The sequence below is a fragment of the Dipodomys spectabilis genome, unplaced genomic scaffold, assembly GCF_019054845.1.
Source record: "Dipodomys spectabilis isolate Male_0828 unplaced genomic scaffold, ASM1905484v1 ptg000459l, whole genome shotgun sequence".
NCBI classification, from domain to species: domain Eukaryota; kingdom Metazoa; phylum Chordata; class Mammalia; order Rodentia; family Heteromyidae; genus Dipodomys; species Dipodomys spectabilis.
In genome coordinates, this window is record NW_024871136.1 from 241,695 (window position 1) to 254,193 (window position 12,499).

Here is a 12,499-nt window from a genome sequence, read left to right on the forward strand (position 1 = left end):
ATATACATAATGGAATTCTATGCCTCCATCAGAAAGAATGACACTGTCTCATTTGTTAGGAAATGGAAAGACTTGGAAAAAATATTAAGTGAAGTAAGCCAGGCCAAAAGAAACCTCGGTCCCATGGTTTCCCTTATTTGCAAATAACTAGCGTATGTCTAGGACAAGCAGAAAAGGTCAAAAGCTATGTAATATGACCATGTAAGATGATGATAAGCAAAATGAACCCCCAGATAGAGAAACAAGTGGTTTTATCTTTCTTGCTGTTGTTTTTAATGTACTTATAATGTACCATGTGATTTTTTTGTTTCTTTGGTATGTTCTCCCCATGGTATGACCCCTGTTTTCACTGTATTTGATTCTGGTGCTCTGCAACTTGTCTATACACTTTTCTAATTTGGAGAGGGGAAAGGAAATAACAAAATGCTGAAATAAGGATATAGGTTGACCCATTGTAACAATGAGATGTACAAGACACTATGTTGAAAACGAACTTTACAACTTGTGGTGGGGGGAGGAGTTGGGGAGGTGGGGTGGGAAGGGATGGTAGGGGAAAAACAAAGGAGGAGATAACAATGCTTGATAGTAAATGTACTCATTACCTTACTCATGTAACTATAACCCCTCTGAACAATAAAAACTATACACAAAAAAAGAACTCGGGGCCCTAAATTCAAACCCAGATAGAGAAGACACACACATAAAAGAAACACAAAATGACTGGAGGTTAGGCACAAGAGTAGAGTAACTGCCTAACAAGATGAATTAAAATACTCCTACTAACTGGGTGCTCACACCTGTAATTTTAGCTACTTAGGAGGATAAGATCTGAGGATCTCAGTTCAAAAAAAAACAAGAATACAAAAGTCCATCAGACATTTATCTCCAACTAACCAGCAAAGAAGGCAGAAGTGGGGCTCTCGCTCAAGTAGTATAGCAAAAAAAAAAAAAAAAAAAAAAAAAGCTCAGGGACAGCACCCAGACCTTGAGTTCAAGTTCCAGGACTGGCACCAAAATTATAAAAAAAAAAGTATTGACAAACAAAGAAAAGTAATGGAGTCATGAAGACAGTTGGGCAGCCTGTAATCCAATTATTCCCAGGGCCAGGGCTAAAAAAAACACAAATTCCATGAAATTCTGTACTACATCATGCAACCATATCTAATAACAAAAAAGAATGATAAAGGTAAAATGATAAAGGCAACACCTTTAACACAAAATGTTGAAAACAGGGAATTCTATAACAACCAAGTGTAGATTAGTGGTTGTTCAGGACTGGGGTAAAAGAGAGGGAAGGTGTGTGTGTGTGTGTGTGTGTGTGTGTGTGTGTGTGTGTGTGTGTGTGTGTGTGTGTGTGTGTGTGTGTGTGTGTGTGTGTGTGTGTGTGTGTGTGTGTGTCTAGGCTTGAACTCAGGACTCTGGGCACTGTCACTGAGCTTTTGTGCTCAAGTCTAGTGCTCTACTCTTGAGCCTCAGCTCACTTCTGGCTTCTTTTTTTGCGGGGGTGGTTAATTGGAGATAGTCCCAAGGACTTTCCTGCCCAGGTTGTCTTCGAACCACAATCCTCAGATCTCAGCCTCCTGAGTAGATAAGATTAAAGGTGTGAGCCACTGGCACTCACCACAATGTTCCCTTTTGATAAGAGGAAAAATGTATTTGTAAATAAAATAAATATACTGGATTATGTATTTTAAAGGGTGAATTATAATGCATGAGACTTACATACAAGAAATGTACTCATTATTTTGCCCATGTAATTGTAACCCCCCGTACAGTATTTTCACAATAAAAAATGTAAAAAAAATAGAAAAATAAATTTAACCATGAGAAATATTTTTAAAAATTGCTTTTAATAAAGCTATTTTTAAAAAAGAAATAATTAAACAGAACTCTAAGCATTACACAGTGAAACCAAAGGAGGGTATTCTTAGGAGGGAATCACAAGGGCTCAATAGCTATGTGTACATGACCATATAAAATGATACTTATCGAAATGAATTCCAAGATATGGAAACAAGAGGGGTTTTTTTATTGTACTGTTTGCAGTTCTTTATTCTTTCCCTTTTTTTGTGTGAAAATACTGTACAGAGGGATTACAATTACATGGGCAAGATAATGAATACATTTCTTATCAAGCATTGTAGCCTCCTCCTTGGTTTCCCCCTTCCCATCCCTTCCCATCCTCCCCCCCACTGAATCCTCCTCCCCCCTACCCCCCCACCAAAGTTGTAAAGTTCGTTTTTCGACATAACGTCTTACATCTCATTGTTGCAATGGGTCCACCTGTATCCCTGTTTTAACGATTTGTTTTTTCCCTTCCCCTCCACAAATTATACCAACATCAAATACAGTGAAAGCAGGGGTTATACCGTGGGGGGACGGACATACAAAGCAACAAAGAAATGGTCTTATAAATATGTTAGAAACAATCACATGAAAGAAAAAAGCATTTGAATACATATCTTAGGGTTCATTTCCCTAACATCAACTTATCTGACCTTTTCTGCTTGACTCAGACATATACTAGTTGTTGCAAATAAGGGAAACCATGGGACCTATCTTTCTTTGAGCCTGGCTTACTTCATTTAATATAATTTTTTCCAAGTCTTTCCATTTCCTAACAAATGGGGCAAGGTTATTCTTTCTGATTGAGGAATAGAATTCCATTGTGTAAATATACTACATTTTCTTGATCCATTCATCTACTGAGGGGCATCTGGGTTGGTTCCATATCTTAGCTATAGTAAATAATGCTGCAATAAACATAGTTGTGCTGGTAGCTTTAGTGTGGTCTTCTTTGTGATTATTTGGGTAAATGCCCAAAAGTGGGATTGCTGGGTCATAGGGGAGATCTATGTGGAGTCTTTTCAGGGATGCAAAGCTGGTTCAATATACGCAAATCAATTAATATAATTCATCACATCAACAAGAGCAAGGATAAGAACCACATGGTTATCTCAATAGACGCAGAAAAAGCATTTGCTAAGATCCAACACCCCTTTGTGATGAAGGTTCTGGAAAAAATTAGGAATCCATGGAACATTCCTCAATACAATAAAGGCTGTATATGACAAACCTACAGCCAGCATTATACTTAATGGTGGAAAACTAAAGCCATTTCCTCTTAACTCAGGAACAAGACAAGGATGTGCACTCTCTCCACTGCTCTTTAATCTAGTATTAGAATGCCTAGCTACAGCAATAAGACAAGATGCAAACATAAAGGGGATCCAAATAGGGAAAGAAGTAAAACTCTCCCTCTTTGCAGATGACATGATCTTGTATTTAAAGAATCCCATAGACTCCACTCCCAAGATACTCAAGCTGATTCAAAACTTTGGCAAAGTAGCAGGGTATAAAATCAACCCTCAAAAATCAATGGCTTTTCTGTATGCCAACAATGAGAAAAGTGTGGCTGAAATTAGGAAAGCAACTCCATTTGTAATAGCCCCACAAAAAATAAAATACCTAGGAATTAACTTAAACAAAGAAGTGAAGGACCTCTATGATGAAAACTTTAAAAACCCTTTTTTTAAAAAAAATTTCTTATGAAAATACTGTTCAGAGGAGTTACAATTACATGGTCAAGAGAATGAGTACATTTCTTATCAAGCATTGTTGCTATATCCTGACCCCCCACCTGCCCCCCCCCTCCAAAGTTGTAAAGTTCGTCTTTGGACATAACGCCTTGGTTTATCCCTCTTGTCTCTGTATTTGATTTGTGTACCCTTTGTCTTGTATATAAGTCTAACTGATTTAGGGAAGGGAAGTTCAGGAAGTACAGAAACAGTGGGACAAAGTGTGAACCAATTCAGCAGTAATATTCACTAGACACTATGTTGGAAATGAATTATACAATGTGGGTGGAGAAGGGACAGGAGGGGGAACACTGGGAGAGAACAAGGAAGTGAGTGACAATGTTCAAAATGTTCATTACCTGACTTATGTAACTATAACCCTGCTGTACATCATCTTTACAATAAAATATTAAAAATAAGAAATAGCTGAAAGTTTAACAAATTTGGTAAGGCATAAATTTACAATGTAATGTAAGAAGGATAAATAAACAGGATAAATAAAACTGGCCCAAAGGTAAATGTTTCTTAAGCCACTCAAGAAGGAAAAAAAGTGGGAAAATAAATGAAAAGTATGTGGAAAATATCAAAAGGAAAAATCAAATTGAATGATTTTGGGAGTTCTCATATGCAATAACAAGGGTAGAAAACAGTGAAAAAATAACTCACCTAAGCAGAAACTTATGCAAAACAACCTATACATGAAAATTTATAGTAGCTTTATTCAAATTTTGGCATATACTGAAAACAATTCATGTGTCCTGCACTGGGTAAATATACTATTAGTCTTCAATGAAATGAAAGATCAATTTACTCTAGACAACATGAAGAAATTTGAAAAGCATTTTGGCAACTCAATGAGGTCAAACACCGAATACTAAATATTGAACAATTCTATTAATATCACACTGAAGAGGCAAACTGTAGGGAAAGAATTCAAACATTGATTTCCAGAGCTTGGATTGGAGAGTACAGATACTATTAAGCAATAAAAATGATCTGTTGACATACACTTTAACATGAATGAATCTCAAATACATTATTGCAAATGAAAGAAGATAGTGTCATAAGGGATCATAAACTGCTATTCTGTTTATAGCACATTCTGAAAAAAGCAAAACTATTAAGGAGAGTTTAGTAGTTAGAGGGATATGGACAAATAAAAATACACAATGCAAATTGTGTGAATTCAGGGAAATTATAAATATTCATCTTGTTTGTTGTGGTGCTTATACAACATGAATTTGTCTCTTCTCATAATTATACATGAAAAATAATATTTTCATTCTATATAACTTTAAAATCAACTAGTAACATGTAAACTACTCAGTCTCATCTATTTAACTAGTAACTTTCTTCTAAAAATTAAAAAAAATCATTAATAATGTCTATTTAACTATTGGAAGTATGTCAATTCTTATGTCACTTATCCCTCTGCAGCATGTCACAGATGATCATTCACTCACCTCTTTGAGTCTTTTCTTAGATTTCCTTGACTACTACTTATTTTCCATGTCCTTGAAACACTTTAGCAACTCAGGACATGCCCTAAAGCTAATTTTCCATCTCATTCCACATTTTTTTCTGCAAGCAACTAATTTATTGATACAACTCACATTTACCCAAAGACTTTATGAGTTCTTATTATATATCCAACTATGTATTTGACACTTTAACTTCTCACATGCCTCTTAAAAATAACCAATATAATAATGAATTTGTGACTCTCCCATATCTTCTCTTCCTATAGATTTCCTTATTTCAATAAATGATACCTCTATGGTACCATCTCACTTCAAAAAAAAAGAAAGACAATTTAGGATTTTTTAATAATATATATTTTATTGTAAAGATACTGTAGAAAGGGGTTACAATTACATGAGTAAGGTATCAAGCATTGTTACCCACTCCCTTTTTTTTCCCCTACCATCCCTTCCCTCCCCACCGCCTCAACTCCTCTCTCCCAACTCAAAGTTGTAAAGTTCGTTTTCAACATAGTGTCTTGTACATCTCATAGTTACAATGGGTCAACCTGAATCCTTATTTAAGCTTTTTGTTGTTTCCCTTCCCTTCTCTAAATTATAAAAATGTATATACAAGATGCAGGGCACTGGATTCAAATATAGTGAAAACGGGTTATATCATGGGAGAAGAACATACAAAAGAAACAAAAAAAATCACATAGTACATTATAAGTATACTGAAAACAACAGCAAGAAAGATAAAACCTCTTGTGTCCCTGTCTTGGGGTTCATTTCGCTTAGCATCATCTTATAAATTCATATTTTTTAAAAGCATAAAAATTCATCATCAATATTCGGCATCTACCAAAACATCAAAAATCCTAATTAAATTTTATGATAAGGCTTCCCAGGATTTTCTACATGAAAAGGGTGATGCATAAAAAAAGGATTATCCATACCAAAAATATTGCTTTCTTCTGTTACCTAGCTACTAGTTGGTTACTTCCTATTAATACTATCTTATGACTAATTTATCATGAAGCTGTGAGTCTGAAGGAACTAGAAATAAAATGAATTTGAATGAGTCACATATACAGTACACTTATTTCTCAGTGTTGTGCTGGGGAATAACAGAACTAGTACCATGGTATTGAAAATTACAGCAAAACAGTAGATAGATACACAATTAAGAGAGAACTAATCAGAAAGAAGGAATAAATATAGGTGATGTAAATTAACAACTTGATTATCACGACATATGTAAAAAAAGTTTCCACAACACATTTGATAGTATTATAAACTTAAAAGTAGTCTCCAGGATCATCAAAATGTACCTGGTAAACAATATCATTGCATTTTTATAGTACCTAGTATTAAAAATGTTTAAGAACTCAACATTCTAAAGAAAAAATTTTGTCAAATCAGCTTCTAGTGTATGTTAGCAACTTGTAACTTTTATAAAGAATACTTCTTCAAAATTTTAACTTCATTTAAATAATTAGAAAAAAACTTATCTAAAATTTGATGTGGGTCGACATCTACCCAGAGTAGTCTATGTATCTCTACTGCATTAAGCCAATAACAGAAACGATTTTTGCACAGTTGATCAATAAAGCAGTCACACTTTAAGATGGCCCCCCCCCACAATCCTCACCTCTTCGTGTTCATGCCTTTGTATAATTTCTGTCCTCTTCACTGTGAACATAACCTGTGGCTGTATTACAAACAAAAAGAAAATAGCAGAGGTGATGGGATTTCACTTACATGATCACATTGTCATAAAGGACTGTAAAGACTCTAATGGCATGACTTAAGTAAGTAGTCATGTTGAGGAAGCTCACATATCAAGGGATAATGGTCATTCTCTAGGAGTTACAGGTAGCTAGGAACTGAGGGAAAAAAATCACCAGTCAACACTACACAAGAAGTCAGCATCTTCCATACTACAACCATAAGGAAAGGAATTATGCCAAGAATCTGCGGGTGTTTAGAAATAGATTCTTCCCAAGTCAAACCTCAAGATAAGAATGCAGAAGAGCCAAACCCTTGATTACAGGTTTATGTTAAGCAGAGAACCTAGTTGAGTCATGCTCAGATTCCTGGCCAATAGAAACTGTGAGATAATAAATGCATCTTCATTTTAATCTACTATATTTGTAATAAATTGTTATATAGAAATAATCATTACAATCAATATTACTGAATAAAACTGTAATTTAAAAACTTTCCCCTAAAATTTCTAGAGATATATTTTACCATTTAATACTTTAGACATACATCTTTATTACACTAATGTCTTTGTTCTCATTTTATTGACATGAAACTGTCAATAACATGCTACTAAATAACTCAGGAAAAAATATTACAAATATTTAAAACATTCAGCCAATTAGGGCTGATAAATTAAGAGCTGAACAGTTACATGAAAATATTACAATGAAATCTTTCAGTGCAATTAATATATGCTTATTGTAAAAAAAAAAGAGGAAAAACAGAGCAGTTATCTTTGTTATTTAACACTGCTTTCTAGAAAATCAATTACAAATACAGTATAAAAAACCTAATTCTACTTTCCATTTCTTGACAATTATTCCTCTGAACATGATTTAGCAAAAGAATGTCTTTCTTACTATGAAAGATGTAGAAGATAAATGCACAACTCATACTAAACCCAGAATGTATAATGAAACTTATTTTTTCCAAAAAATTTCAGTATAGCCTTGACAATAAAAAATAAACAAATAAAATAGGTGCAAATGTGGAGAAAGTGTGACCTCAGTATTATGTTGGTGATAAAATAGAATGTCTAATGTATAGTTAGTCTTCAAAACATTAAGAATAGAATGAGCATATTGTACAGCAATTTACCTTCTGGGTACAGACTCAAAAGTGCTGGAAGTAGGGTCTCAAAGAAATATCTGTACATCCATACTCATAACAGCATTATTCACAACAGATAAAAGGCCAGAAGCAGCCTGTGTGAACAAGCTGTGTGAACAGATGAACAAACAAAATGCAGTATATACATACAATGGGGGTATTTTTCAGCCTTAAAAAGGAAAAAAATTCTGACACATACTGAAACATGGATGAATCTTAAAGACATCAATCTAAATTAAATTAGCTAGTTTCAAAACTATAAATGCTGTATGATCCACTTATATGGAGTACCCAGAGAAGTCAAATTAATAGAGACAAAACGGAGTCTAGTGGTTGCTAGGAACTGGGACAGGAAGAAGACCGAGGATTTGTGTTTAATGTACTGTTTCCTTTGCCAAGATAACAAGAGATTATGTCTGACAAATGACTAATAAATGCATGATGATTTGTAGCCAGCTTGCTCAGTTGGTTAGAGTGCAATGCTGTGAATATTTTCTGCCAAAACAAAAATAAAGAAAGTTGTAAAGTTCATTTTTTCAACATAGTGTCTTGTACATCTCACTGTTACAATGGGTCAACCTGTATCCCTATTTAAACATTTTGTTTTTTCCCTTCCCCTCCCCAAATTATACCAACATCAAATACAGTGAAATCAGGGGTTGTACCGTGGGGGAGGGACATACAAAACAACAAAAAATATCATATGGTACCTTATAAATATGTTAGAAACAATAGCAAAAAGAAAAAAACACTTGTGTCCTTATCTTGAGGTTCACTTCGTTTAACTTCGTATTATCTGGTCATATGTATATAGCTTTTGACCTTTTCTACTTGTCCCAGACATATACTAATTATTGCAAATAAGGAAACCATGGGACCTATGTTTCTTTGGGCCTGGCTTACTTCACTTTACAATTTGGGGGGAGGGGGGCGGCGCAGAGGGGGAGTGTAGTTGTGGAGGTGGAAGGGAAGGGATGGTAGGGGAAAAACAAAAGAGGCAACAATCCTTGAAAAGAAATGTACTCATTACCTTGCTCATGTAACTGTACAGTATTTTCACAATAAAAAAAACTTTTAAAAAAGACATAAAACCCCTCTGTACAGCACCTTTACAATAAAATAAATTTTTTTAAAAAACTTGAAAAAAAAGAAAAAAGTATAACAAACATTTCAGTTAGATTTTAGGAAGAAGAGCAAGGAGATTTCACAAAAACTAAAAATAGAACTACTACCACAAAAACAATAATGTCACGACTGGGTACATATTAATGCCTTGCTTACTGACAAGATGTTCTGAGAAATGTGTCCTTAAGCATTTTTATTGTGTGAACATTATAGAATATACTTACTCAAACTAAGATAGGTACAATCTTACTAGGAAATGCGATCTTATGGAATCACTGTCATACATATTGCTCAACACTGCTAAAAATTAAGAAGCTAGCACATGCCTGTACTATACCCCAAAAAAATGAAATTAGGGAGTCTTTACTCCCATTTTCTGCATGAAGAACAAGAAATTTTCCTTCATTCTTTTCTTATTTTTTCCAACTTTTACCCTGTTATATTTAAATAAATCCTTATAAAAACTTAAAAAGGAAAAATGAAATTATTATGTTGAGATATCTATACTCTTATGTTTAATGAAAATATATTTCCAAAAGCAAGAATACATGATCAACCTAAATGTCCATCAGTGGATGAACAGATGAAGAAAATATGGTGTATTTATATACTAGAATACTAGACAATCACAAAATAAAATGAAATCTTGTCATTTAAGGCAACATGGATGAGCCTAGATGATATTATGCTAAATGAAATAAACTAGTCACAGTGTAAATAAAAAGGAATAATCTTTGAAATATGTGGAGTAAGAACGTTTTGGACTTTTGAGGGGAAGTGGAATATCTGCATATACCTTAATTATTTTTGAGATGACACTTTAAATACAAAACTTATTTTATATATATACACACATACATAAATACATAGACATATATAGATGTGTGTACACACATACATGCATTCTGAACTTATTTTTTGCATTATTATTGTTATTATTAAGTAGTTGTACCAAGGGGTTACAAATCCATAAATCAAGTTATGAGTATAATGCTTCTTGGTCAATGTCACCCTTCTTTCATTCTCCCCCACTTTCCTCTTCTCATCCCTACCCACAGTTACATAGTGCACATTGAATAAACCAACTGCATTTGGTTAACCTTCCTCCCTCCATTCCTGTTTCCACCATAAAATATTTCCACTTCTTGGTTCTGAACTTAATTTTATGTAAAACTTTTAGTGTGACTATATTTTTACTTCAACTTATCACAGAAGTTTAATATAGTACTTTTCACTTTGGTATACTGTGGCACTCAAAACACTGGATTTTGGACAGCTTTAGATTTCACATTTTCAAATTATGGATGAACTCAAAATCGAATTTTTTTAAAGTTGATCTTAGAAGTAGAAAGAAGCGTGGTTATCACAGGCCAAAAGTATATGGAGAAGATGGAGAAAGGAAATACTGGTTAACCCACACAAATAAATAGTTCAAAGGAATACTTTCTAGTGTTGGCAGAATGCTAGTAACAATAGTTGTATTCATAAACTTCTTTGTACAACTACTTAACCAATTTTTTTAATATATCACATACTTTCAAATACAGAATTTGAATGTTTTCACTAGAAAGTAATGAATATTTGAAGCAAAATGACACTAATTTGATCATTATAAACATATATAAAAACATTACACTAACTCATAAATATAAAAAGTATAATTATCATGTATCAATGAAAGGTTATAGAATATTTTTAAATTTCACCAAAATGGGGCTGGGAAGGTGGCTCAGTGGTAGAGTGCTTGCCTTGCATGCCTGACGCCCTGGGTTTGATTCCTCAGCACTACATAAGCAAAAAGAAAAAAAGCTGGAAGTGGCGCTGTGGCTCAAGGGGTAGAGCGCTAGTCTTGAGCTGAAGAGCTGAGGAACAGCGCCCAGGCCCAGAGTTCAGGCCCCACAACCGGACCCCCCAAAAAAAAAATTCACCAAAATGAATGTCATCTTTATACAATAAACAATGTGTCTGTAAATCAAAATTGTGTTACTTGATCATAAACTATTGACCTAGTAGTTTTAGTTTTCATATGTTTTTATGAGATAATGTTTAAAATAATAATTTAATCATTCAGTGAACTTGAAAATAATTTCCCAAACCAATCCATATAGGTACATACACATATGCATACACTCCTTGCTTTAAGAATAACAAATTAGAGAAAAGGAGGTATGGCTTGCATGGTAGAGCATCAGCCTTCGAGCAAAAAAACAAACAAACAAACAAATAAGAGCTTCAAGTTCTGAGTTCAACAGCTAATATTCGCACAAAGACAGACAGAGAGACAGAGAAAGAGAGGGCGGGAGAAGAAAGAGAAGGAAGGAAGGAAAGGAGGGAGGGAGGGGAAAAGGAAAGAGAAGCAAGGAAGACAGGAAGGAGGGAAGGAAGAAAAAATTGGAGAAGCGAAAAATTACCTTTCTGTATTTTACCGTAAGACAATTTATCCACTTCTCTAGTCCTTTGGCATGGTATTTCCAAAAATAAACCATCTTTGTTTTTCCTTTGTTTTGTATTCTACAGAAAGTTCAATTTTTATGTTCACTTTTAATCTAGGTTTAGTTACAGTTATGGAGAAATTTATTATTTTAAACACGTACGTACATATGACTATATAAGATGATGTCAAGCGAAATGAGCCCCAAGACAGGGCCACAAGTGATTTTTTCTTTCTTGCGATTGTTTATAATGTACTTATAATGCACTATGTGATTTTTTTTGTTTCTTTTGTATGTTCTTCCCCCATGGTATAACCCCTGTTTTCACTGTATTTGATTCTGGTGTCCTGCATCTGGCATATACATTTTTATAATTTGGGGAGGGGAAGGGATATAACAAAATGCTTAAATAAGGATACAGGTTGACCCACTGTAACAATGAGATATACAAGACACTATGTTGAGAACAAACTTTACAATTTCGGGGCGGGGGAGGGAGGAGTTGGGGAGGTGGGAAGGGAAGGGATGGTGGGGAAAAACAAAGGACGAGGTAACAATGCTTGATAGGTAATCATTACCCTACTCATGTAACTGTAACCTCTCTGTAGAGTATTTTTACAATAAAAAATACATGAAAAAAAGAATAAAGGTAAAAAAATACTATTGTGGGAAGTCAGATGCAACCTATACATTCACTAGAAGTAATTTGCTTTGATCTTTTCAGGCTTTCTAGTTATGTTATATATTCTTATACTTTTTTTTATCTCAGTAGGTTAGTCCTAACCAATGTCACTGTTTCAGGGAACAGTTAAGAAAGAGCTAATCTGTTCCAAATTGGTTGGAAGGACTTTTCTCCTGTGTGTGTGAGTGTGTGCATGCGTGTGTGTGTGCGTGCATGCATGCACTCACACATGCATGAGCAATTCCCTGACTGAAATATTTAAGAAAAATTATGATGCTTAGCTGCAAAATGAACTAGCTGTCCACAGTTCAAATCAAGGCATAAAAACAATCAAATTTAACC

General features: G+C 34.2%; 1 protein-coding gene across 5 annotated transcripts in view; it reads right to left on the reverse strand.

Moving 5' to 3' along the window:
- Positions 1-12,499, reverse strand: part of Rps6ka6 (ribosomal protein S6 kinase A6) — a 179,106-nt gene that overhangs the window by 87,469 nt on the left and 79,138 nt on the right. For 2 of the 5 annotated variants that reach the window (XM_042668598.1, XM_042668596.1), the window contains exon 2: positions 6,693-6,752. The exons of the other annotated variants lie outside the window; for them this stretch is intronic. In XM_042668598.1, coding sequence (XP_042524532.1) covers positions 6,693-6,752 — 60 coding nt within the window. The remainder of the gene's footprint in view (positions 1-6,692; positions 6,753-12,499) is intronic. 5 annotated transcript variants of the gene reach the window in all.